Source organism: Uranotaenia lowii, chromosome 3 (genome assembly GCF_029784155.1).
Source record: "Uranotaenia lowii strain MFRU-FL chromosome 3, ASM2978415v1, whole genome shotgun sequence".
NCBI classification, from domain to species: domain Eukaryota; kingdom Metazoa; phylum Arthropoda; class Insecta; order Diptera; family Culicidae; genus Uranotaenia; species Uranotaenia lowii.
This window is the reverse complement of record NC_073693.1, coordinates 150,261,428-150,285,836: the sequence shown is the minus strand read 5'-3', so window position 1 is coordinate 150,285,836 and position 24,409 is coordinate 150,261,428. Positions and strand designations below refer to the sequence as shown.

At 33.1% G+C, this 24,409-nt stretch overlaps 1 protein-coding gene across 4 annotated transcripts in view; it reads right to left on the bottom strand.

The window, feature by feature from the left end:
* LOC129753982 (uncharacterized) overlaps positions 1 to 24,409 on the bottom strand; it is a 326,624-nt gene that overhangs the window by 253,600 nt on the left and 48,615 nt on the right. For 3 of the 4 annotated variants that reach the window (XR_008738963.1, XM_055749837.1, XM_055749836.1), the window contains one exon: positions 12,029 to 12,803. Coding sequence is in view for 3 of the 4 variants with exons in the window: in XM_055749837.1 (XP_055605812.1) it covers positions 12,029 to 12,618 (590 nt within the window). In the remaining variant the exon portion in view is untranslated. Of the gene's footprint in view, positions 1 to 12,028; positions 12,828 to 24,409 lie in introns of all 4 variants that reach the window. The other variant, XM_055749838.1, reaches the window with a different exon arrangement.

Genomic DNA, 24,409 nt, shown 5'->3' with positions numbered 1-24,409 from the left:
TTCGTGTTCTTCAAGCATAAGCCTTTAACTCCAAATTTTCAATAATAAAACATAATTTCAACCTTCTGTTCTTTCAGGGCCCAATATTTTAATCAAAAGAGACAAAATACTCAGAGCATGTAATTTAAAGCTTAAAAACCTGCGATTGAAAATTTAAAAACTTTTTATTAATATTTTTTATATGAAGTCATGTTTTTTGGATCGATCATGATTTTTAAATTAATCTAAAAAGTTTGAAAAATTGTTCTGAGTAGCAACTTTAAAAATAAATTTTAATACGCAGTGTTAACCAACTTTGTATTTGATTTGTGCTTTCAATATTAATAACAAAAGTTTTGAACTCATTATTTTTAATTTTTAATCAGTTTTTATCATTCACGTAATTACTCATTTTCTAACATTTCTTTGTCAATGTAGTTGAACATGAAGTTATTATTTATGCTTCAAGAATGAAATTTTTATAACTGGACGATTTTACTTTATTAAAAGTTTTATGTCTGGCTTATATAACTGGCACTTTAAAATAATCATAAATATATTCTTCTTTTTATCAAATTAAATTAAACCATCGAACATTGAATAAATTCTGTTCAAAATTCATTTCTCATTCAGTAATCGGTAATTCACATTTTAAATCGTGATTAAATATTTTTTGTTCAAATTAAAAAATTACAGCGGAATTTCTCACTAAACTTCCAGTTGAAAATGAGGAAAAGAATTCCAAATTTAGATGAATAAAAATTAACAATTATTGTCATTTTCCTAACATCTATTCATGGTGAGTTTTGTACAAGGTTGGACATTTATGTTAGAATTCAGATTTTTTTAATTTTAAATTTGCTAAGAAATTCTTTTGAAACTAATTTATTTCTTACTTTCTTGACTTATCGAAAATTTGAAACATTGATTGTAATATGTTTCCAAAATTTAGTTTATCAGTCCCCCCTGGACGGGTCCTTCGCACGGGCCTGTTTTGGTCACATTTTTTGTACTTCAAAGTTACTTTTTTCGTTCTACATAGTCACTATTTGGTCACTTTTTTCGGTCCTCAAAGTCACTATTTGGTCACTTTTTTTCAAATTTTGGTCACTAAAATCCCTACTTTTTCATTGTCAAACCGCTACCAGCCCTGCTGAGACGACAAAGAGAGTTGCCGGTAGTTTCAAGCGAAACCCTAACCTCTCTCTCCGAGATGCCGCAAATAAGCTGGGTGTATCGTCTACAACCGTGCATCGAGCCAAAAATCGAGCCGAACTATCGACTTACAAGAAGGTAGTGACTCCAAATCGCGATGATAAACAAAATACGACGGCCAAAGCGCGATCCCGGAGGCTGTACACGACGATGCTGACGAAGTTTGACTGCGTGGTAATGGACGACGAAACCTACGTCAAAGCCGACTACAAGCAGCTTCCGGGACAGGAGTTTTATACGGCAAAAGAAAGGGGAAAGGTAGCAGATATTTTCAAGCAAATGAAACTGTCAAAGTTCGCGAAGAAATATCTGGTTTGGCAAGCCATCTGTACCTATGGCTTGAAAAGCAGCATTTTCATAGCTTCCGGGTCTGTCAACCAAGAAATTTGCGTGAAAGAGTGTTTGAATAAACGTCTGCTGCCTTTCCTGAAGAAACACGGTTGTTCCGTACTGTTTTGGCCGGATTTGGCATCTTGCCATTACGGTAAAAAGCAATTCGGATTTGGAAAAGCGGAAACCTAACTGAATATTTTTCCTGAATTTTATACAAATTAAACTTGAAAAAGAAATTGATTTTTTAAATAAACGTAACCGATTTACACGCGTTTCCCTTAACCAAATTTTGACCGTATCACCCTTTAAATGAATTCATGCAATATCTCGCTAGGCTCTAAATAGAGTGATGTCAATTCAATTGATTGTTTTTCAATTCATAAAAAACAACCCCCTATTCAACAGTTATTTTTGCCTAATAAGGTTCGAAGGTACAGTCTTCAACAAATTTGTTCAGGGGAAAATTTCTTTTAGTGAATTTATAAATTGACACAAAACCTAATAGCAGGCTCCGTTTCAGAGAAGAAAAAAATATGATGTTGATTTTTCTGAACAAATTATTCTATTTTCCCTTGTAAACATTCCTTTTAATTCAACCACGGTACCGTAGGAATTATTAAAAGGAATCTTTCGATTCCTTTGATTTAGTTGAATCATTCAACCATGTAGGCAAGTTTATTCATGTACCCATACTCATACTTAAAAATTTTACAAAAATCCCTTATTGAATGAATTTTGAACCAAAACGAAGCTTTCCCGATCCCAGGGATTGAAAATTCAAAAATGACCTCAAATCGCCTCAGTCTAATGTGCAAGTGCGGTCAAGTGCCTGCTAAGAGCAATAATGAAAAGTTAAAAAAAACCTGATTTGCTCAAAGTTCTACTCTGGCTTCTGAAAACCCAGCAACGTATGTTTACCCTCTCAAATAAGCACTTTTAAAATCAAAATCATTTTTCCCACACTGATTAAAGCCACTACATGAACAAAAAAAAAATTTTTTTTTGTTATAAAAAGCAGGAGCAGGAACTAACACGGTTGAAGAAGCCTTTCAAAGCTGTTGGCTTGTCTTTCTCAAAAATAACTTTATTATTTAAAGAGCATTCTTATTTTTTGCATTTGTCTTTTCTGGGATCTGTAATATTCCAATATTTTTCTTTTATAATATAACTATCAAGATATCTTTCAAATATAATTAAAAGGTCTTTTTAAATGCACTTTATCCAGTTTACGCGTATATTTACTATTCCAGCTACAAACGGAGGCGACCCCTCAGGTAGAACATTCTTATTTGAGCCTCAGGGCTCTGGCCAAAGAATGACCATTGTGTGTTGGAGATGCGCTTGCCAAACTTCCATATCGCGACCAGTGAATCTCCCTCGATTTCGAAACCAAACACTCATCACGACTTTGCTTACAGCTTTTCAAACACCTATACCTATCTTTTTACAGCTTAGCTTCAAAGTCAGAAAGTACTGTTTCGATAGTCGGAACTGGGGAATTGATATTGGCACATAAATTGTCCGTACCAGTAAGTACTCACAGTTTAGGTATACGTGTTGAAGCTATTTTTTTTTTATTTTAAGATTGGTGTGCGCGATCGTTCTCGGTTTCGTTGACTGTTTTTTTTTCGAGTCTCCTCTTACCTCAACGCTACTCAACATTGTCAGAATTCTTGGAGATTTTAGAACCGAGATTTAGCAGCTTAGTCACGTAATTACAAGGTTCGTCTATGCGAAATTGCTCTCGGATTCTTGCTGCGATCTGACGATTAATGGAAATCTGAGAATTTTTTCGATTTTCGTCAGGTGCTCTGAAGGGCAGATCAATCATTTTAGGATGTAACCAAGGGATCGCTCGTTTTCCCATACTTTATAAATGTTAAGCTGCCAAGTTGTTTGTTTTGCAAAATTGCACTTAACCTCTTCCTTTGGAATCTCGGAGATGGAAGAGGTCATCGAAAGGTTTCCAGTGTTTAAAGTTGATATTTGAAGCTGTCGAATATCTTGAACTAAATTTTACATAAGGGACCATTCAAATAATACGTATCGCGTGTAGGGACAAGAAGTAGAACAATTTGTTACGGTTTATAGATTTTGGATAGAAAATTTGATTCAAATGTGCTATGGGTGAGGGGCCTTAAAATGCGATCAGACTCAGACTGCCAAAAAAAATCTTCAGATTTTTTGCGGAGCGAATTTCTTAAACTTGTTAGTAGTCACACTAAATCCAAACTATCTAGTGGAAAAACTTCCCACTTGGAAACATTCATTGGAAGTGATTTTTTTGTTCGAAGATCGTCACCACTCAGCTGCCATTAGCCATGGTCATGGTCAAACTTCTGCTGACTGGCAGCAGACGCCGCCTGGTGGCACACGCCTTCGACTGACCCTGGCAATGCTTAATGAAAAGACCAAAACGGAAAAGCTAAACTCACGTCTGAAGCTCTTAACTAGCAGACCAGTCTGTAGCGAAATTTAAACGCATTGATGATACGCTAATTTAGTGTGATCTAACGCCTCTTGCATTCAAATTGATTTAAGTATGGTTCGCCGATCTTTTTGGCGAGTCGCCACGGCGAAGTATACTGCAGTTCTTGGGGATGCAAATCTAGATGGGTATTTTAAATTCAACTTTCAACCTTTTTTTTTGATACAATTTGTTGTTTGACATGTATTAACACAGTTCAAAAAATCTCATCTAAATGCAAGGACGCTGAACTGATTTTTTTTAACGCAGCAACTTGATTTCTCATATAATATACGGCGTATTACAGAACACGACACTTGACGTTCTTACTAACATGATAATGTTAGTAAGAAAGTCAAGTGTCGTGTCCTGTAATACGCCGTATATTGTCCAATTTAGAATCAACTATTTTGGTCCCAGATAAAGATGTTAACCAACACCGAAACTTAGGACCAAAAAAAAGTTTTTGGATTCAATAAAATTGGACTGATTTGCAGTTACCGTCAACTGGGGCAACATGCAACAATTTTCAACTTCAATAGCTTCTAAAAAACTTATGTTCACAGTCAATCCTACCTCTTATGCATCAAAAGTTTTAAAGATGATGGGACATCAAATTGGCGTAGGTAGAATAAATAATTGGTTTCTTTAGTTATTTTTAGTTTGCTAAAAACATGCGATTTTCACCCTCCTTAGAAAATAGGGTAACTTGCAATAAACTTAGTTTCTAATAAAAACATTTATGAACACGTATGAAAATTTATAGTTTTTAAAATATTTGCGATGCCTTAAAGACCATTACGCATAAAAACACCAATTGCAGTAATTTTTTGGTCTATAAAAACTTATTTACACATTTCAAGATTGCTGAATACATCTAGGGGTTAAATAATGCTACGAAAAATTCTAATTTTGCTTGACATTTTTTGGACTCTCATGAGAGGGTTTAACCTCCCGTTCCTACGGCCATGGTACTAAGTATGAAAGGTAAGCTTTTTTCTCTAAAAAATCCGACTGCTTTCTACTAAAATTTCAATTTCAAAAGAACTGAATAAAATCGATTGCATTGCATTGATTTGTAATGAATCGAAAATAACTCTACTATAGATCTCTTCTATAAACATTTTTTTTTTTTTTTTTTCAAAAAACACTAAACCCGAATGACCCGGGTGGTTAAAAGGTCTCAAATAAATTATAATAATAAATAACCATACAGTGTACAATAGTAAAATTTTGAGCTTTAAATTCCAAAAAAGAAAGGGAGGTTGGCTGACCTGAAATAATAGAATTTTGGCTAGGCACGATTTGGCACATGTGCCGAAACCAAACGGTTTTGTCAAACAATAAATTTCTTATATTCTGGACCAATACCTATAATTAAGAAGAGAAATAACGCCATATATACGTACATATGTGTCTATGTTCATTCACGTTGTTCACGTATTGTGGTTATAAAATATCAATAACAATTAAAATGACGTAGAGTACAAAACAATTAAATGAATCAGAATAAAATCACAAAATCAAAATACCAATTCAAACCAAAAGTTAAAAAACGATAAAAAAATTAATTGAAAAAATATTTAAATGGTATAAAATGATGCTCCACATCAAATTTCATCACAGAAAGAACGCTGTAAAAATAACCAAGTTGACCGATTCTTTTAAAACTTTCCGACAATAAAAAGTTGTGATCTGTTGGCTAGGCCGTGCGAACGGGGGGGGAGGGTTTGTTTAGGGGTTTAAATGAGGGTGTATCATGCCTCATGATAGTCATCAGAACTAGCAAAAAAAAAATCTAAAACCCAGTATCCTTTATTTTATTACTTAAAATTTTAATTTACAAAAAATCGTGCTGATATGAAATATTCTTCAAGAAATCAGTTTAAGTCTCATTTTTATTTTTGGTTTCTTGTTCTTCTAAATGCTCAACATCACATTCAAAAACGTTTTGATAAATTACACAAGGCCACTAAATGTACATCCTTCAAGGTGCAAATAATTTAAAAGCTGATTTTGACTAATTTTGTGCCCTGGATCTAAGTATGAAATTTTTCTATCAGCTTTTGTTTTTTAAATAAATTTTGAAAATATCTTAAAATCATTTAAGAAATATCTGAATTCTTTTCGCCAAAGCTTTAAAACAAAAAAACATTTTTATAAAGATTTTAAATCAATTTAATTTTCTCGAATACTTCATGTAATTTTGAGCTCTGCGAAAAAAGTTATAGGTGCTTTCTATTCATTAACTTTTCCCCATTTCTAATTACATTTTAAACCAAATTGAATTTTAGATATTTTTAAAGCAAAAATAGAATCGTTTTGCAAGTTCAAACAAATACTATTAAATGAATTTATTTTTTAATATTTGTAATGCTATCCTTTTTAAATAGGATAATAACTGTAGAATTTAACTTTATTAGATCATGCATCTTCTTTAAAATATAATTCCTTAGTTGAACTAAATAGGTATAACAAACGAATTTGGAATCAGATTTTTTTCTTCGACGTAGATTTGTTATTTCATCAGTAACCAATGATTGATGTCACTTAAAATTGATACACTTTAAAGCTTATAAACTCAAAACGCAAGATGATAGACAAAATTTGACAAAAAATCGAGTTCAGGACGCTTAAATATACCAAATCAATCATTCAATCTTAGGCACCAAAATGCAGTTCCCTTGAGTTTTTCATCTACATGTTTTATTTTAATTTTGAAATACACTGAGGTTTTTTTTACGCGGTTTTTTTACACGGTATTTTTTACGCGGCCTTTTTTACGCGGATTTTCGAATTAATGCGGTTTTTGAGAGAAAACATTCTAAGCCTTTTTCAAAGGAAAACACTTAGAATCTTTTTGTAATTGGGAAAATCTTAGCTCTGAGACTAAGAACGTGATACATGAGACCTGAGACTTGAGACCTGAGACCTGAGACCAGTGATGGTTTGAATCATTTGACTTAATTTTGAATCATTAGCTTATAACTTCTTTTGAAAACATTTTTCCCAGAAATGATGTTCTAAACTTTAGTAGAACTAGATCTTAGCTGCAACTTTTGTGACCAACACAAACCTGTATCTCTTATGCCTTATGAATGAGAAATCGAAAAGTTTAAATTTTTGAGCAATGATCGTAATCACAATCATTTGGATTAGCGGGTTGGATTAAATCCTACAATTCATACCACATTGAAGATACATATTTATGACATACAAGAAAGTTGTAGCTTAGATCTGCATCTACTAAAGTTTAGAACATCATTTCATGGAAAAATGTTTTCAAAAGAAGTTATAACCAAATGATTCAAAAATAAGTCAAATGATTCAAACCATCACTGCCTGAGACCTGAGACCTGAGACCTGAGACCTGAGACCTGAGACCTGAGACCTGAGACCTGAGACCTGAGACCTGAGACCTGAGACCTGAGACCTGAGACCTGAGACCTGAGACATGAGACCTGAGACCTGAGATTTGAGACCTGAAATATGAGACTCGAGATCTGAGACACGAGACATGAGACATGAGACCTGAGACTTGAGACCTGAGACTTAAGACCTGAGGCATAAGATATGAGACATGAGACCTGAGACATGAGACATGAGACATGAGACCGGAGACATGAGACCTGAGACATGAGACCTGAGACATGAGACCTGAGACATGAGACATGAGACCTAAGACATGAGACCTGAGACCTGAGACCTGAAACATGAGACCTGAAACATGAGACATGAGACATGAGACCTGAGACATGAGATCTGAGACATGAGACATGAGACATGAGACCTAAGACATGAGACCTGAGACATGAGATCTACGACATGAGACATGAGACCTGAGACATAAGACATGAGACATGAGACATGAAACATGAGACCTAAGACATGAGACCTGAGACATGAGATATGAGACCTGAGACATCTGACCTGAGATATGAGACCTGAGACATGAGACATGAGACCTAAGACATGAGACCTGAGACATGAGACATGAGACATGAGACATGAGACATGAGACATGAGACATGAGACCTGAAACATGAGACATGAGACCTGAAACATGGAACATGAGACCTGAGACATGAGACGATCTGAATTCCACACTGTCAAATAAGCCTCACTATATTTTACTATTTTATTAATCTAATTGATTTTGTTTTTTATCTGAAAAATAAACTATCATTGTACGCAAATTTTTAAATAATCATGGTTCTTACGCATTTTTTTAGTAACGTGCTTTTTTGCGCGAATTTTTTAAATAAAATGGATTTTTTACTTGGATTTTCGAATTTCGGAGTTTTTTACCCGGATTTCGAATTAACGAGGTTTTTATTGGAAAAACATAGTTTCCACCTTCTGTCCTTTCCATTACATAATGTTTCAATTGAAAGCGCCAAATATTCAGAGATTTAAATTTTTAAACATTTAAACTTTAGATTTAAAATTCATGAATGTTTTATCAATTTTCATTATAAATTCATGTATTTTGATCGATCATGGTTTTTAATCAAAAATTTGAAAAAATGATTGGAAGCAACAACTTTAAAGCTAAATTTTATTGCCAAATATTAACAATAATCTTTGTGCTTTTATTTTTGATAACAAAACTTGAATTTTTTTGATTTTTTATTTTGATTTTATAAGTTTCTTATTGATCACTTCCCAATCTGTAATTTGCAAGTGTAATTGAACATGATGTGTTATTAATATGTAAAGTTATTATTTTAAACTTTCAAACTTTTTTAAGCCTTTTATTTTAATAACTTCTTGAATTTTAGTATAGAAAAAGGTTTTATCTGTGACTTTGATCACTGACACTCTTGATATATAATTAAATATTTTCTTCTTATTATCAAGTAAAATTCAATAGTCAACTATCAATAAATTCTTCAAAGTCCGAAACGGATTTTCTTCATAATAGAGAATTCACATTCAAATCGAGTTTTATTTTAATTTAATGTATCACATTTTTTAATCAATCCTTCAATTGAAAATGAAGAAATATTAAAAAAAATTTTAATAATAACAACCATCATTATTTTTCTAGTTATTTTTAATCATGATGAATTCTTAACCTGATCTGATATTTATTAGAGAATTCAGATTTTTTTTAATATGATGTTATATTTTATATATTCAATTTCATATTTATCCATTATAATTAATTTATGGCCGAAGCTTTGATTTCAAATTTAAAAACTAGACTGCTTAGAATTTATCTTCAAGCAAATTTCTAGTCTACAATAAGGAACATTATTTTAAAAAAATTATCAATGACTTACCGGAAATAGCATTGATTTGAAACATTCATTCTGAGTTGTTTTGAAAACTTCGATCTATTTTATCAGTATTAGATTATTATTTTTTGAGTTTGTGTGATAACCATAAGTACGAATATGGTTTAGAAATCAATTTCTTTATTTATTGTGCATTTTCGGTATTGTTATTATTTTTGGCCGCATTTGAAATTCGAACCGACCGAATTTAAAATTTTAGTAAGAAATTAACTTGATTTTCGCAATTTTTCTTTATTTATAACATAACTGTTCCGGCGCAGTCACAACGAACAGCGGTCCACAACAATTAATTACAATAAAATACGAAGACATCAATGAATTACAAACAAAATACGAAAAAATGCTATAAAATACGAATGTTAAGTGAAATAGTTATAAGGGAAGAAATATCTTGTAAATAGTACACATAAAACATGAATTTCACCGAACACAATTTCACACAACACACAACACATAAAATTAACTACCAACACTGTACACTCACAACATAGAACTAAGAGTGAGACAAACATGACATGAAAGTGATAAGTGAACTGAAAGTTTAGTTGTATAAGTGACATGTATATTTATTTATGCTTCAATAAAATCACTTTTCAAAACCTATTCGCGCGAACGGACGTGTCTCCAACCGAAAATTTCGCTTCGCTTCTCGGCCTTTGTTCTGCTCCGCCATCGCTGGTCAAGTTGATGACCAAAGTTGTTCCTGCTGTTTCGAATCCTTCGACGCCGTTTGGGACCCAATTCCTGGGACAACAATAACGGAATTCTGCGTCCGTACAATAACTTTGTCAAAAATCTAGCTATGTCAAAAAAAATTATTGCAAAAGCCATCTTTTAAGCATGATATAAGATAAATAACAGTCACTGCAAGTTTACGCTCTAGAATTTTGTATAAAGGTATCTATTTATTTTCAAGCGTTGTGACGTCACGACAATTCATTTTTCAATTTATGATTTACTGACATTTGACATATTGTCGAAAATTGGAAGTCTGTTCAAACTTTTTTAGTGGAATTTAATGCAATTTTTAGATTGAAAATCGGTTAAGAATGCGTTGTGACGTCACGAAAATTTATTTATTTTTTTCGAAAACGTTTAAGCCTTTTTACTTCAACACTTTTATAGTATGTATTTCTTCAATACACGCTAACAATGCGCTTCAATGAACGATTTCTATTATCAAGTTTTTGAAGAATCTTAAAAAAAATTTCTTCAACTCGCTTGTTTTTAATCATTTCTAATAAAACATATAAAATCGCACTTAAAAACACTTGATTCGAGAATAAACAAACTATCAAACAAATGAAATATTCATCGATTTTGTAAAAGAATATTTGTGAATCATAAAGCAGCAATAAAAATCTTGCAAAAGATCAATTCATTCATATATCTATGTTAGAATGAAAAACACCGCTAGTAGTTATTTTTATTTCTGGCATAATGTTCAAACAAAATAAGTTCCATGAAATAAATGTAATGAGATTCAAGAAATCTTTGAACATGGTAAACATAATAAATTATCTTTTAATATTGAAAAAATTCATAAGATATTGAAAATTAATTAATAAAAATATAATCAATTATTTTAATAAAAAACTGTTCTTTATTGAAATTTCCACCTCAAAGAATGTCACTAGAAAATCCAAATCGAACCCCGTGTTCACCTAAAATTAAAAAAAAAAACTTTCGAACTGAATTTAAAAATTAAATGTATTAAAATATAAACTAGCACAAGGTCTCATGCAAAATTTGGGCCAGATTATTCTAAGGAATTCTAGGGGATTGCGCAACGCACCTAAAGTGTGTATGGAATTATGTGAATTTGGTTCGGCATGAACAAAAAAATAGTTTTTCAAAACAGTCAATAATTTATGTCTCTATCAATCAATTTTTCTTTTAATTTGAGTATTTTAAAGCTTTCATTATGACAATATTTCATCTGAAGAACGCATTTCGATTAGAGTTACCATAAAACAGCTATAACGTTCAAAACGGGTATATAACCGTCGATTTACGATCATTCATTTTTTTGTAATTGACCCATCAAAAGCTAATTTTTGAAACTAAAACTTTTTTAACTAAACCATTGTCGAAATGGGACCTTGAGATAAACTATTTGTCATAACGAAAGTTTTGCAAATGACTATAATTAAAACAAATCAGCCGATAAGGACTTCAGAAATTGGTGCAAAACTTGTTTTTCATGTTCCTTTCAAACCCAATTTCTCATTGTACCATCTATTTCCGTGGTCCAATCCCCAAATTTGGCACTGGACTTTGTGTTAGGCCTAGGACCTATTTTAGCTTGCAACTTATAAGATTTTCATAAGTCGGCTGATTTAGGCACTCTAGTGTCCAATTACTAACTTTCAAAAGATCGAAAGCTTTTGAAATTATCATTTATTTTTGCTTTCCTTTGCAATTAAAGATTAAAAAGATTCAGAAACACATTTCAACGCTTTTACGAATAAATATTTTCTAGTGTTAGTTTTTTTTCTAAAAGTTGGATAATTTGAAGAGATAGAAGTGCTATGCTGACAAACCACAAAAAAAAAACAATCCATTTCAAAAAAAGTTTTTTACGTTTACATTTCCTTTATAATCATTTTTTGAGATTTCACGTGTTTCTTAATTGTGCTTCATTCATGGAAAGATGCTGTCAGTATCGGCGTTCAAGCAAATTGCATAACGAACACTATACATATATCTCCTCCATCTATTCTTTCTCACTTACCTTTTCGGTCGCTGCATCGTTCTGTTGAATGTTCCCATTTTTCTCGATCGAATTCCGCTGCCGCTAGCGGTTGACCCGGTGCCGGCAATAACAATGCCAGATCCATCATCACCGGTAGCCGTCGATGGCGGCGCCCGAAACGGTTTTTCATTAACGGCCACAACAACGGCAATTGGATTGGTCACTTCCGCCGTTTGGCCCACTGCCGCCGAATGGGTCGTCGGGTGGTTGGCCTTCGTCTGGGTCTTGGTTTGGGAGTGGGAGTGGGAGTGGGTGTGAGTGTGGGTGGTTGGAACTGGGGCTGAGGCCGTCGGTGTGGGCGGTACATTTTCCACATCATTCGGCAGCGCCGGTTTTTCCACTATCTTGCACTCCTGAACGATACTCTCGTTGAGACTTTTAACCGAATAGCTACCGGAACTTCGCAGCTTGTTTCGCAACAGGTCACCGATTTTGCGCAACGGGAATTTACTGCCCCCGCTGCTGGTGGCCGCTGTCGATGATGATGATGCATTGTCCGCCGGTTCTCCGGGATCGGGGACGATTTCCGCGTTCAGCGCTGTGGTTCGCTTCTCGGCCCATGATGACATGGCGCTAAGGGCTTACCGCGGGTTTGGTGTCCCCCGGAAACCGCACCGTCGTGGTCGATCGTTCAAGTATGATTAGAGAATTTCGATGGCCACTCATCCAACCGACTGGGGGCATGGCGTGACGTTTGTGAATGGTGATTCGAACCCTTTACTAAATGGGCCTTCAAATTGCCTCGATGCAGATTCTAGAACGAGATAAAAGCAATACGCTTTAAATTGGTTAGACATATCTGTGACTGAGCTCAAAAATTAATTACAAATTGATTATTTAGAAATTGATTCCTAGTTATTGGAAAGCGTAAGCAAACATTTTCAGAGAGAAATTTCAAATGATATTGCAGAAACAGGGATTTGTCAGGTTATTTGAAACTTGTTTAACTCAAACTGTTCAAGGGATTTTTTTTTAAATATATCTTTATTAGTACCAATTCATCATTACATTTATATTACATTAATACATTAAATTAGGTGTTCAGTTCAATAATGAACTTTCAGAGCCCTATAATTTAATAATCACTAAAATTTATTTATTCGACTTAAATTTGCTGAGCACAATCAAGCATTTTTATAAAGGAGAACATCCTGTAGTGAAAAAAAAATATTTTAAACTAAAAACTAAAGCTATCCTAAAATTAAACTAATTGTAGAGAGAGCGAATCTCTGCGATGGAAGACTGCATCGATTTGCCTCTGAAGTTGGAGATGATTTTGTTGGCCATCTCTTCGATAGATTCAATGCCTGCAATCCGATGAAGATCTTCGGTGCTGTGCCAAGGTGGAAGCCGCAAAATCATTTTCAGAACCTTGTTCTGAATCCTCTGGATGGCTTTCTTCCTCGTCGCGCAGCAGCTAGACCAAATCGGAACTGCATACTAGACTGGCCCATAACAAAAAAAATCCTTGTATTCCACGCGGCACCCCCTAGGTTGGTGCTTTTAGGTGAAAAAATGACTTTCTGAAAGTTTCAGGTCATTTGGCCGAAGCACGAGCTGGCGCAAAGGACTTGAAATTTGTATGAAGATTTTCAGCAAAATGTATGGAAAATCGACATACCTTCACTCTTTGTATTCTAAAACATGTTTCCAGTATGCTAGAAAGCTCAGAATTTCAGGAATTGTAATTCAAATAATGACAAACAAGTTTGTAGAAGATTGTGACGCGATACGAGTTGATTGTGATGAGTTATTTGCAATTGAATGTGTGATTGTCTCATTTCTTTGATATGAAATGGGCTGTATGGGCTAATAATCTCACTTATTTGATAGCATCGTCACACAATGAGAATAAAATATATAAAATTTGCGTCCCCGGCAAAGTTCTAGCTTATTTTATAACAAAAAGTTGCAACTATGCCGAGGACACAAATTTTCTATCTTTTATCTCATTGTGTGACAATGCGATCAAGTGAGTACTAGTAATCCACCTATATGCCGTTCACGATATATCGATGGAATGCGAGAAAAATCACACATTCAATTGCAAATAACTCATCACAATCAACTCGTATCGCGTCACAATCTTCTACAAACTTGTTTGTCATTATTTGAATTACAATTCCTGAAATTCTGAGCTTTCTAGCATACTGGAAACATGTTTTAGAATACAAAGAGTGAAGGTATGTTGATTTTCCATACATTTTGCTGAAAATCTTCATACAAATTTCAAGTCCTTTGCGCCAGTTCGTGCTTCGGCCAAATGACCTGAAACTTTCAGAAAGTCATTTTTTCACCTAAAAGCACCAATCTAGGGGGTGCCGCGTTGAAAAAAATGTTGTAAAAATCATCCCATACAAATTTGGGCCAGTCTACTGCATACATTATCGCTGGTCGGAAGACTTGCTTATAAATAAGCATCTTATTCTTCAGGCAAAGTCGGGATTTCCTGTTGATGAGAGAATAAAGAGATTTAGTGTATTTATTACATTTAGATTGAATTTCTTCAATGTGATTCTTAAAAGAAAGATTCCGATCAAGTGTGAGTCCCAAGTACTTCACGTGATCAGACCATTCTAAAGAAACCCCATTAAAAGTTATGGAATGATTTTCATTAGGTTTTAAAAAATTTGCTCTTGGCTTATGGGGAAATAAAATAAGTTGAGTTTTGGAAGCGTTAGGAGAAATTTTCCACATTTTCAAGTAATTCAAAAAGGAATTTAAATTTTGTTGCAATCTACTGCGTACCACCCGTAAATTTCGACCTTTGGCTGAAAGCAAAGTATCGTCAGCAAATAATCTTCTACCTTTTCCTTCTGGGACATCAGGAAGATCAGAAGTAAAAATATTGTATAAAATAGGCCAAAGTATACTACCCTGAGGGACACCAGCTCTAATGGGTATCCTTTCAGAGCATGAATTTTGATAGCTTACTTGCAAAGTTCGGCTAGTCAAATAATTTTGAATAATTTTGGTGAGATATACAGGAAAATCAAATCGAGCTAATTTAGCTACTAAAGTTATGTGCCAAACACTGTCAAATGCCTTTTCAATATCAAGAAGAGCAACACCAGTTGAATAACCCTCAGATTTGCTAGCGTTAATCATATTAGTTACACTCAAAAGTTGATGTGTAGTAGAATGTCCATGACGAAAACCAAATTGTTCATCAGGGAAAATAGAATTCTGATTAATGTGAATCATCATTCTATTCAAAATAACTCTCTCAAATAGTTTACTTAAAGAAGGGAGCAAACTAATTGGTCGATAACTTGAAGGCTCTGAAGCACTTTTTCCAGGTTTCAAAATTGGAGTTACTTTGGCATTTTTCCATTTATTGGGAAAATAAGCCAAGTGAAAACATTTATTGAAGATTTTAACTAAAAAATTCAAAGTGCTTTCAGGCAACTTTTTAATAAGAATATAGAAAATCCCATCTTCCCCCGGGGCTTTCATATTTTTAAATTTTTTGAAAATCAATTTAAGTTCATCAATATTTGTCTCACAAGAACTTTCAAACACAATTTGCTTAGAAAGAATATCATCAAATTCTAGGGAAATTTGAGCATCAATTGGACTTACAACGTTTAAATTAAAATCATGAGCAGACTCAAATTGTTGGGCTAATTTTTGAGCTTTTTCTGAATTAGTTAAAAGAAGTTTATCCCCATCTTTCAAAGTAGGAATTGGTTTCTGGGGCTTTTTTAGAATTTTAGTTAATTTTCAAAATGGCTTTGAGTAGGGTTTTATGTCCTCTACTGCTTTAGCAAAATTTTCATTACGAATGAAATTTAAACGACGTTTGATCTCTTTTTGAAGGTCGCAATAAATGAATTTCAAATAAGGATCCCTAGTTCGTTGAAATTGGCGTCGACGAATGTTTTTCAGTCGTATCAAAAACTGAAGATCATCATCAATTAAAGGTTGATTAAATTTATGTTTAACTTTAGGTATTGAAGCGGCTCTAGCATTGACTATTGAAGTTGTCAAATTTTCTACAGCCAAATCAATATCTTCTATTGAATTCAATGGAACGTTTACATCTAAATTACGTTCAATAAAATTCATATATCACTCCCAGTTAGCCTTTTGAAAATTAAAAGTTGATTTTAAAGGGTTTTCAATGGGACTTTGGGATAAAGAAAATGTTACTGGAAGGTGGTCTGAATCGAGGTCCGCATGAGTAACTAATTGACTACAATGCTCGCCTAAATCCGTTAGAACCAAATCAATTGTGGAGGGATTTCTAATTGAAGAAAAACAAGTATGCCCATTAGGATATTCAACAGTATAATAACCTGCAGAGCAGTCATTAAACAAAATATTCCCATTTGAATTTGATGAAATATTATTCCAAGATCGCTGTTTTGCATTAATAAAATATTTAGATTTATTTCTGGTGAGTTTTTGTAAATCTCCCTTCAAAAAATTTTTCTGTTCACCACTACATTGAAAAGGCAAATATGCGGCAACAATTATAATTTTCCCCATAGAAGTTTCTAATTCAATTCCAATTGTTTCTAAGACTTTTGTATTGAAAGAAGGAAGAAGTCTAAATTTGAGACGACTATTGATGACAATAGCTACACCCCCACCTTGTCGATCAAGTCGATCATTTCGTAAAATTTTAAAGAAAGCATTGCTTTTCAAGTTATTGTCTGGCTTTAAAAAAGTTTCAGTGATGGCAGCAATATGTATGTTTTGAGTTTTCAAAAATAAAAAGAACTCGCCTTGGTTAGCCAGCAAAGATCTAGCGTTCCAATTCATAATATTTAAACATCTATTTGGATCCATGAGGGAATCGTAAAGTCATAATAATTTTGTTAGCATAATTAAAAGAAGTTTGGAAAGCTTCAAACATTGAATTTGCTTTCAACATAAGTTGCATCATTTCCATTAAATTTTGATGCCAAAATTTTAATTTTTCCTCAGTAATCTCACCCAAATCAACAAAATTGTTAGAATCAGAAGAGGAAGGAGAAGAAAAAGTATTTGAATTTCGGGGATTTTCCCAAGCCTTCCCATGAACATTGAGACTTGGTTTTTTCCCATTTTTATTAGTTAAACCTGAAGAGGGCAACCCATTTTCAACCACCTCTGAGAACGATAAACAACGAGTCTGTGGCGCAGAATCAGCCCAGGTAACATTAAAATCACTTCGGGTATTACCCAGCCGTGATTCCAATGTAGGCCGAGGCTGACTGCGAACAGGCAGGTTGTTTGCCGGTCTGACGTGTGTAGACGAAAAAGAGGAAGGAGGAGAAGAAACTTTTCTGGAAACTTTGGGGTTTTTCCTAAAAGCAACAATTTTTGCCCTAACGGGACAATCTAGAGAATTCGAGGAATGATTACCTGCGCAATTCGCACACTTAAAAAAATCTGTTTTTGGCTTATCACCACCAAAAAGGCATTTAGATTTTTCATGATCGAATGGGCCGCAAAACATGCATCTGGCATTCATTCTACAATTTTTAGTGCCATGACAAAAAGCTTGACAACGACGACATTGCGTAATATTTTGTAAAAAATTGGTATGGGATTTACGAAAAGGTTCAAATTTTACTCGACAATGAAACATAAGACGAGCCTTTTCCAAAATTTTCAAATTATTAACCTGATCCTTTTTAAACACTAGAAAGACCGCACCAGTCAAAATGACTGGTTGGACACTTTGTTTGTTGAATATCTTTTGCATACTTCGCTTTAAAAATTCGCAAAAAATACGACTTTTCATGAATTTTGAATCTCTACAAAACTGTGTATTTTTTATTTCACTAGCTCTTTTAGTAAGCGAGAAAAATTTCGCCATGGACACTCGGACCGTGATCAGTCAAAATGACTGGTAAAATTCACAACCCTAAAACTCAAACAAGATAAATTTTTTTCGCTTGCTTTTGGTTTCATTTGCAAGCTACATTCAAGACAATGAGTCCTAGTTGATTTATGGTGGGCAGAAGTGTGTCATTCGTTATGAAATTATTGATTTCCGATGCGAAGTCGTGAAGATTTGAAGAAATAGTTCTTGGATTGGCCACTGTGTGGCGCTCCAAGCACTTGACTCCCAATGTTTTTGGTCTGTTTTGGTGCTCAACTATAATCGAACTTTCTGTCAAAATTTGGCGGAATTTCATTAAGATTTGTAAAAGTTATGTTAGATTTAGCACATGTCCATTCGAGTAATCGAGTAGTTTTAGGTGATAAATATGTTTTATACTAAACTAGAATGAGTAAAATTATTATGAATTGAGTGCTTATTTATTCAAATTTGAAGACATCAGCTATGAAACTGAATAATTTAAATGATATTTCAACATGGGTGCACGATATATTCTTATATGTTGGTTATCCACCATGGGTGCACGGATTCACCGCAGTTTATGCCCAAGTATGTATTCACATGCATTCTTAGATTATTAGGCTCGACAAATTTCCAATGGAAGTTCACTTTAAAAAGACATACACCGTCTTAGCCGATTTAGGCTTTACAGACTGAATAAATGACGTGGACAACTTAAGATTAACATTTAACATCCAGTACCGAGATGGGAATCGAACCCATGCCATCAGTGGACCTAGCGATTACCGTCTTACCACGCTAACCACTCGACCACCGAGACGTACTTACAGGTATTCCGGCACCCGTGTATATACCTGGCCAGCTGGCAACTGATTGAACATTCTTATTTTAAGAGGAAACACATTTTACCTGTCGGCAACTTATGGGGTTTGAACCCAAGAATTTTCTTGCCGATACAAGGAATCGATCCCAGTACGCCTGGCATACCTAGACCAGACTCGCGCCAGCCTATCTGATAGACCACATCGTATGCGGATATTCCAACATGGGTGCACGGAATGGCTGCAAATTCGCCGTTGTATATTATATAGAGTGAAATAGTTTTCAACTTGCTTCAGAACACAACATATTTTTGAGTTTGATATGATTGGTATTTGAAATGCAATATTTGTCAATCAAAAAACGTTTAAGGAAAAACAAATCAACGTGTACATTTGACAATGTTGATTCTTTATTTTTATTTTCATTGTTTTCCGTCGCGCGACATAACTTGATGCATATAATCCCTAAAACTCACTCGGTCCATGGTAACCGTTTTCCAATTTCTTGGATGTTGATCAGATCTTATCAGATAAATGTACGATTGCAAAAACCTGTTTTGTAATAATAAATAAATAAATTTATTATTTCAGGATGAAATTGAAATATTTATTTTCCAGGATTGAAAAAACGGAACTTTAAATAAAAATCGTTATTTAAATCATTATGTCTGAACATGAAAGACATGGTTTCGACTTTGGTTTGGTTAAGATTTGTAAAATAGCTTTTTCCAATATTTTTCCAATATTTGATTAAATCGCGGTGAATCCGTACACTCATAGTGAAAAACCATGTATATAACACAAATTTTTATTTGAATCTATAAAAGTCTTTATTCTTTACCTTAAGCATGTAAAAAAATTGATTTTGGATGAATAGCGGTGAATCCGTGCACCCATGGTAAATTGCTCTACTTATAGAAAAAATATGCTTCAAAACCTACAATATCAGGTATAATTTATAGGCAATGTGTTAAAAATTTTCAGAGCGATGGATGCTATAAAATACCTGCTAAAACAAAACTGAAGTGAAACCGTGCACCCATAGGCAATACCCATAGCCATCTAACATGATTTTACAATTAGATTGATAATGTGTTTTGATTTTTTGATAATTATTTGAAATATTCATTTTATGACATACACGCATTCGTCAACTCTGCCAAATTGAGGTGATTCCGTGCACCCATGGTGGAAAAATATTTCCATTTTATAACAAAAATGATATCGAATAAATAACAAAACAATTTCAAAAGAAAAAAGTTAAAAATATTATGATATAAAAAATTTCCCCTTTACCAGTCATTTTGACTGGTCACGGTCCGAATAGGTATATTCAATTTGCCGGTCCTTCTAGTGTTAAAATGGATCAAATAAAGTTCAGGACCAACACTACTGGTATTATTCGTGTTGGTTCTTTTCCTCATTTGAATTACTTGAATTGGAGAAAAACCTAACAAAGAATTTAATTCATTTGTGATCTCATCCGGTGTCTGATCGCCGGTGAGACCACGAAGTACAACTTTAAAAGGACGATCACCTCTAGTGTCGTACGTAAAAAATTGGTGTTTTTTATTATTCAAATAATTTAAAATTTTTTGAAAATCATTAAAAGATTCCGCCAATATACGAGCAGTTCCCCTTCGACCGATCTGAAAAGAAATCTTCACATCCTTGACGGAAGTGACGATTTCTTTTCGAAAGGCATTGAAGTCAGGAATCGTGACCGTTATTGGTGGAATCTTTTCGTTTTTAAGAGTATAAGAAGAAGAAGAAGGTTTCTTAGTACTCTTATCAGAATTAAATATCAATATTTCCTCATCACCGATGTTATGAAGGACATCGAATGAATTGTAAATTTCAACTTTTTTGGCAGATGGCCCTGGATTAGGTTCAGCAATCCGTTTTCTTCCGGCCCTTGAGCCGGCCGAAGACTTCCCCATGCTGGAAAGAAAAGAGAAAATATGAATAAAAGAAAATGAAAATAATTTTAGCACTGAAAAGTGCTGATTGAAATACAGGTAAGGAAAAAATAAATAATGTAAAAATGTTCCTGCAGGTACACAGGAACGATACGATGCTCCGGCGTACGTGTTGACGGCTCAACGGTACAGATGGAAGTGAACTGTTCAAGGGATTTTGAATAACACTAAAAGTTGATAAGATACACAAGTAACACTAAGATCAAGTTCTAGGAAAAAACAAAACGATATCATCTTAACATTGTAGTTCGTAAGCGGTTCAAAAACTTCCCGGGATCAAATTTAAATTGAATTCTTCTGAATTCATCATTAAGCACTACTCACATTGCATGGAAAGGCTCATTCTGACCGTTAAGTCTTCGATGAAAATGATGCTTTACGAAAATTTTCGTCAGTAAAGTGTATTTTAAAAAGAATCAGAGCCCCAGTCCGGACAAAGAAAGTGAACAAATTCAAAATGAAGTTGCTCAGTTCATGAACCAAAACGGGGAATGTTTAGGAATAAAGTACAGATGATTTTGAAAAAAAGACTGATGAAGTAAGGATTTTTATTGAAAATTATGCTTGAATTTAAAGATAATGGTTTTGATTTTTGGATTTTACAAACCCTCCACAAGTTAATTCTCCTAGGGGGTTGGGCACGGTACAACAAACTGAGTCGATTTGGGGTCATTTATAAATTTCTCAAACTCAAAGCTTCGTCTTGGTTCAAATCTAATCCGTTAATTTTTCAAAATTATTAAGTAACGTTTACAAGAGTAAATTTGAACTTTAAAGTTTGTATGGGAAAATTGAACATTTTGTACTGAAAAATCAACATCATTTTTGTTTCTTCTGTGGAATGGTTTTTGTGCCAATTTATAATTTTTTAAGGGAAATTTTCCTTTAAGAAATTTATAAATTGACACAAAAACTATCAGCTGACTCGGTTCCACAGAAGAAACAAAAATGATGTTGATTTTTCAGTACAAAATATTCAATTTTCCCATACAAACTTTAAAGTTCAAATTTACTAAGATAGAAATATAAGATTAAGTAGTGTGTATGATATTAAGTTGACGAAGTAAGTGATCAATAAACATAAACATAAAACTATTCCAAAGAAACCCATATAATATGTTGAACTTCAGCTAGAAAACATATTTTATAACATAATAAAAGTTTTAAAGAGTTTCTAAAGGTTGGCTTTTGTGCATTTTCAATAATATTTATGATCATTTGTTTTCTCATAGAAGTAAAAGTTATTTGGTGTCATTCCTGGTAACCAAAGCTTTCCGAGTAATTTTCATAATTGAACTGCAATATTTTCAAGACCATAAAAAGGCGTTCCTATGACTAATAATAATTCAGGGCTTTCTCCTGTCTGACATTGACCGAAAATGTGGTCATCATGTGTGAACGTGTGCCTTTTTTGCAGCTAATTCCATCGTGCGCTATAAATCACTTCACTCAGACGGATCAACGTTCAAGTTCAGTTACCCCTTCAAGATCCATTTCGAATTACCTTAGGCACGATCCGTTCATTCACAATATAAAGTTCGAAGACGAAGAAGTGGAAACAAGTTTGAACTTCACCCACAAAACCATGCGACAGGTACCGACCTAAAGACGAAGCATAAAAGCTCCCCCTCCATGCTAAACTTTTAAAGTAGGTCAAATAAGCAAAACGCAATTCAATATCTGATGGAGTCCAAAAAAGCGCACCAAATATCTACAAGTGTGGTATGGTGCAAAAAGTGCTCCGGGGGAAATGAATTTGAAAAAAAATGGTGCACCCCTTTTAGACCCAAGTACCGTCATCTAGTTTATCCTCTAAACGATCGAGACAACAACAACGAAAAAAAAACAATTCAACGTAGCTATCGAACTGCAACAAATGCTCCAAATGATATTGCAAGGGATGTTTAGATGGCAAACGAAAAGTGGAAGACTGCTTGAGGCCTCAAAGTTTATAGAGTCACTTTTATTGCTATGATAAATGTCTGAAGCAATAAAAGTGACACGAATTTTCTTATAAAATGAGTGAACATAAAACTTGCATATCAGACTCAGACAATGATTTCTTTCATTTCGGTTCATCCAGATAACAAGACGAATCTTTTGAAAGCAGCAGTTAAACTACATTTTGTTAAATAGATTTAAGCTCATTGAGGTACATCTGAATGTTTTTATTTTCTCCAATCTGCTCCAACTGCTTCTATAACAGAATTTTTTTCATGAAAATAAAAAAAAAATTTAGCAAAACCTATTTTTTCCGGTCGTTTGTTTTAATCCGAGAGAAAAAAAAAACAAACACAGAAAAATTACAAAAATTACAGACATTAAGAAAAATTACAAAAATATGACAGAGATGACAAAAATATGACAAAAAAAAAACAAAAAAAATGACAAAAAAGACAAAAAAACAAAAAAGACAAAAAAGACAAAAAAGACAAAAAAGACAAAAAAGACAAAAAAGACAAAAAAGACAAAAAAGACAAAAAAGACAAAAAAGACAAAAAAGACAAAAAAGACAAAAAAGACAAAAAAGACAAAAAAGACAAAAAAGACAAAAAAGACAAAAAAGACAAAAAAGACAAAAAAGACAAAAAAGACAAAAAAGACAAAAAAGACAAAAAAGACAAAAAAGACAAAAAAGACAAAAAAGACAAAAAAGACAAAAAAGACAAAAAAGACAAAAAAGACAAAAAAGACAAAAAAGACAAAAAAGACAAAAAAGACAAAAAAGACAAAAAAGACAAAAAAGACAAAAAAGACAAAAAAGACAAAAAAGACAAAAAAGACAAAAAAGACAAAAAAGACAAAAAAGACAAAAAAGACAAAAAAGACAAAAAAGACAAAAAAGACAAAAAAGACAAAAAAGACAAAAAAGACAAAAAAGACAAAAAAGACAAAAAAGACAAAAAAGACAAAAAAGACAAAAAAGACAAAAAAGACAAAAAGACAAAAAAGACAAAAAAGACAAAAAAGACAAAAAAGACAAATAAGACAAAAAAGACAAAAAAGACAAAAAAGACAAAAAAGACAAAAAAGACAAAAAAGAGAAAAAAGACAAAAAAGACAAAAAAGACAAAAAAGACAAAAAAGACAAAAAAGACAAAAAAGACAAAAAAGACAAAAAAGACTAAAAAGACAAAAAAGACAAAAAAGACAAAAAAGACAAAAAAGACAAAAAAGACAAAAAAGACAAAAAAGACAAAAAAGACAAAAAAGACAAAAAAGACAAAAAAGACAAAAAAGACAAAAAAGACAAAAAAGACAAAAAAGACAAAAAAGACAAAAAAGACAAAAAAGACAAAAAAGACAAAAAAGACAAAAAAGACTAAAAAGACAAAAAAGACAAAAAAGACAAAAAAGACAAAAAAGACAAAAAAGACAAAAAAGACAAAAAAGACAAAAAAGACAAAAAAGACAAAAAAGACAAAAAAGACAAAAAAGACAAAAAAGACAAAAAAGACAAAAAAGACAAAAAAGACAAAAAAGACAAAAAAGACAAAAAAGACAAAAAAGACAAAAAAGACAAAAAAGACAAAAAAGACAAAAAAGACAAAAAAGACAAAAAAGACAAAAAAGACAAAAAAGACAAAAAAGACAAAAAAGACAAAAAAAGACAAAAAAGACAAAAAAGACAAAAAAGACAAAAAAGACAAAAAAGACAAAAAAGACAAAAAAGACAAAAAAGACAAAAAAGACAAAAAAGACAAAAAAGACAAAAAAGACAAAAAAGACAAAAAAGACAAAAAAGACAAAAAAGACAAAAAAG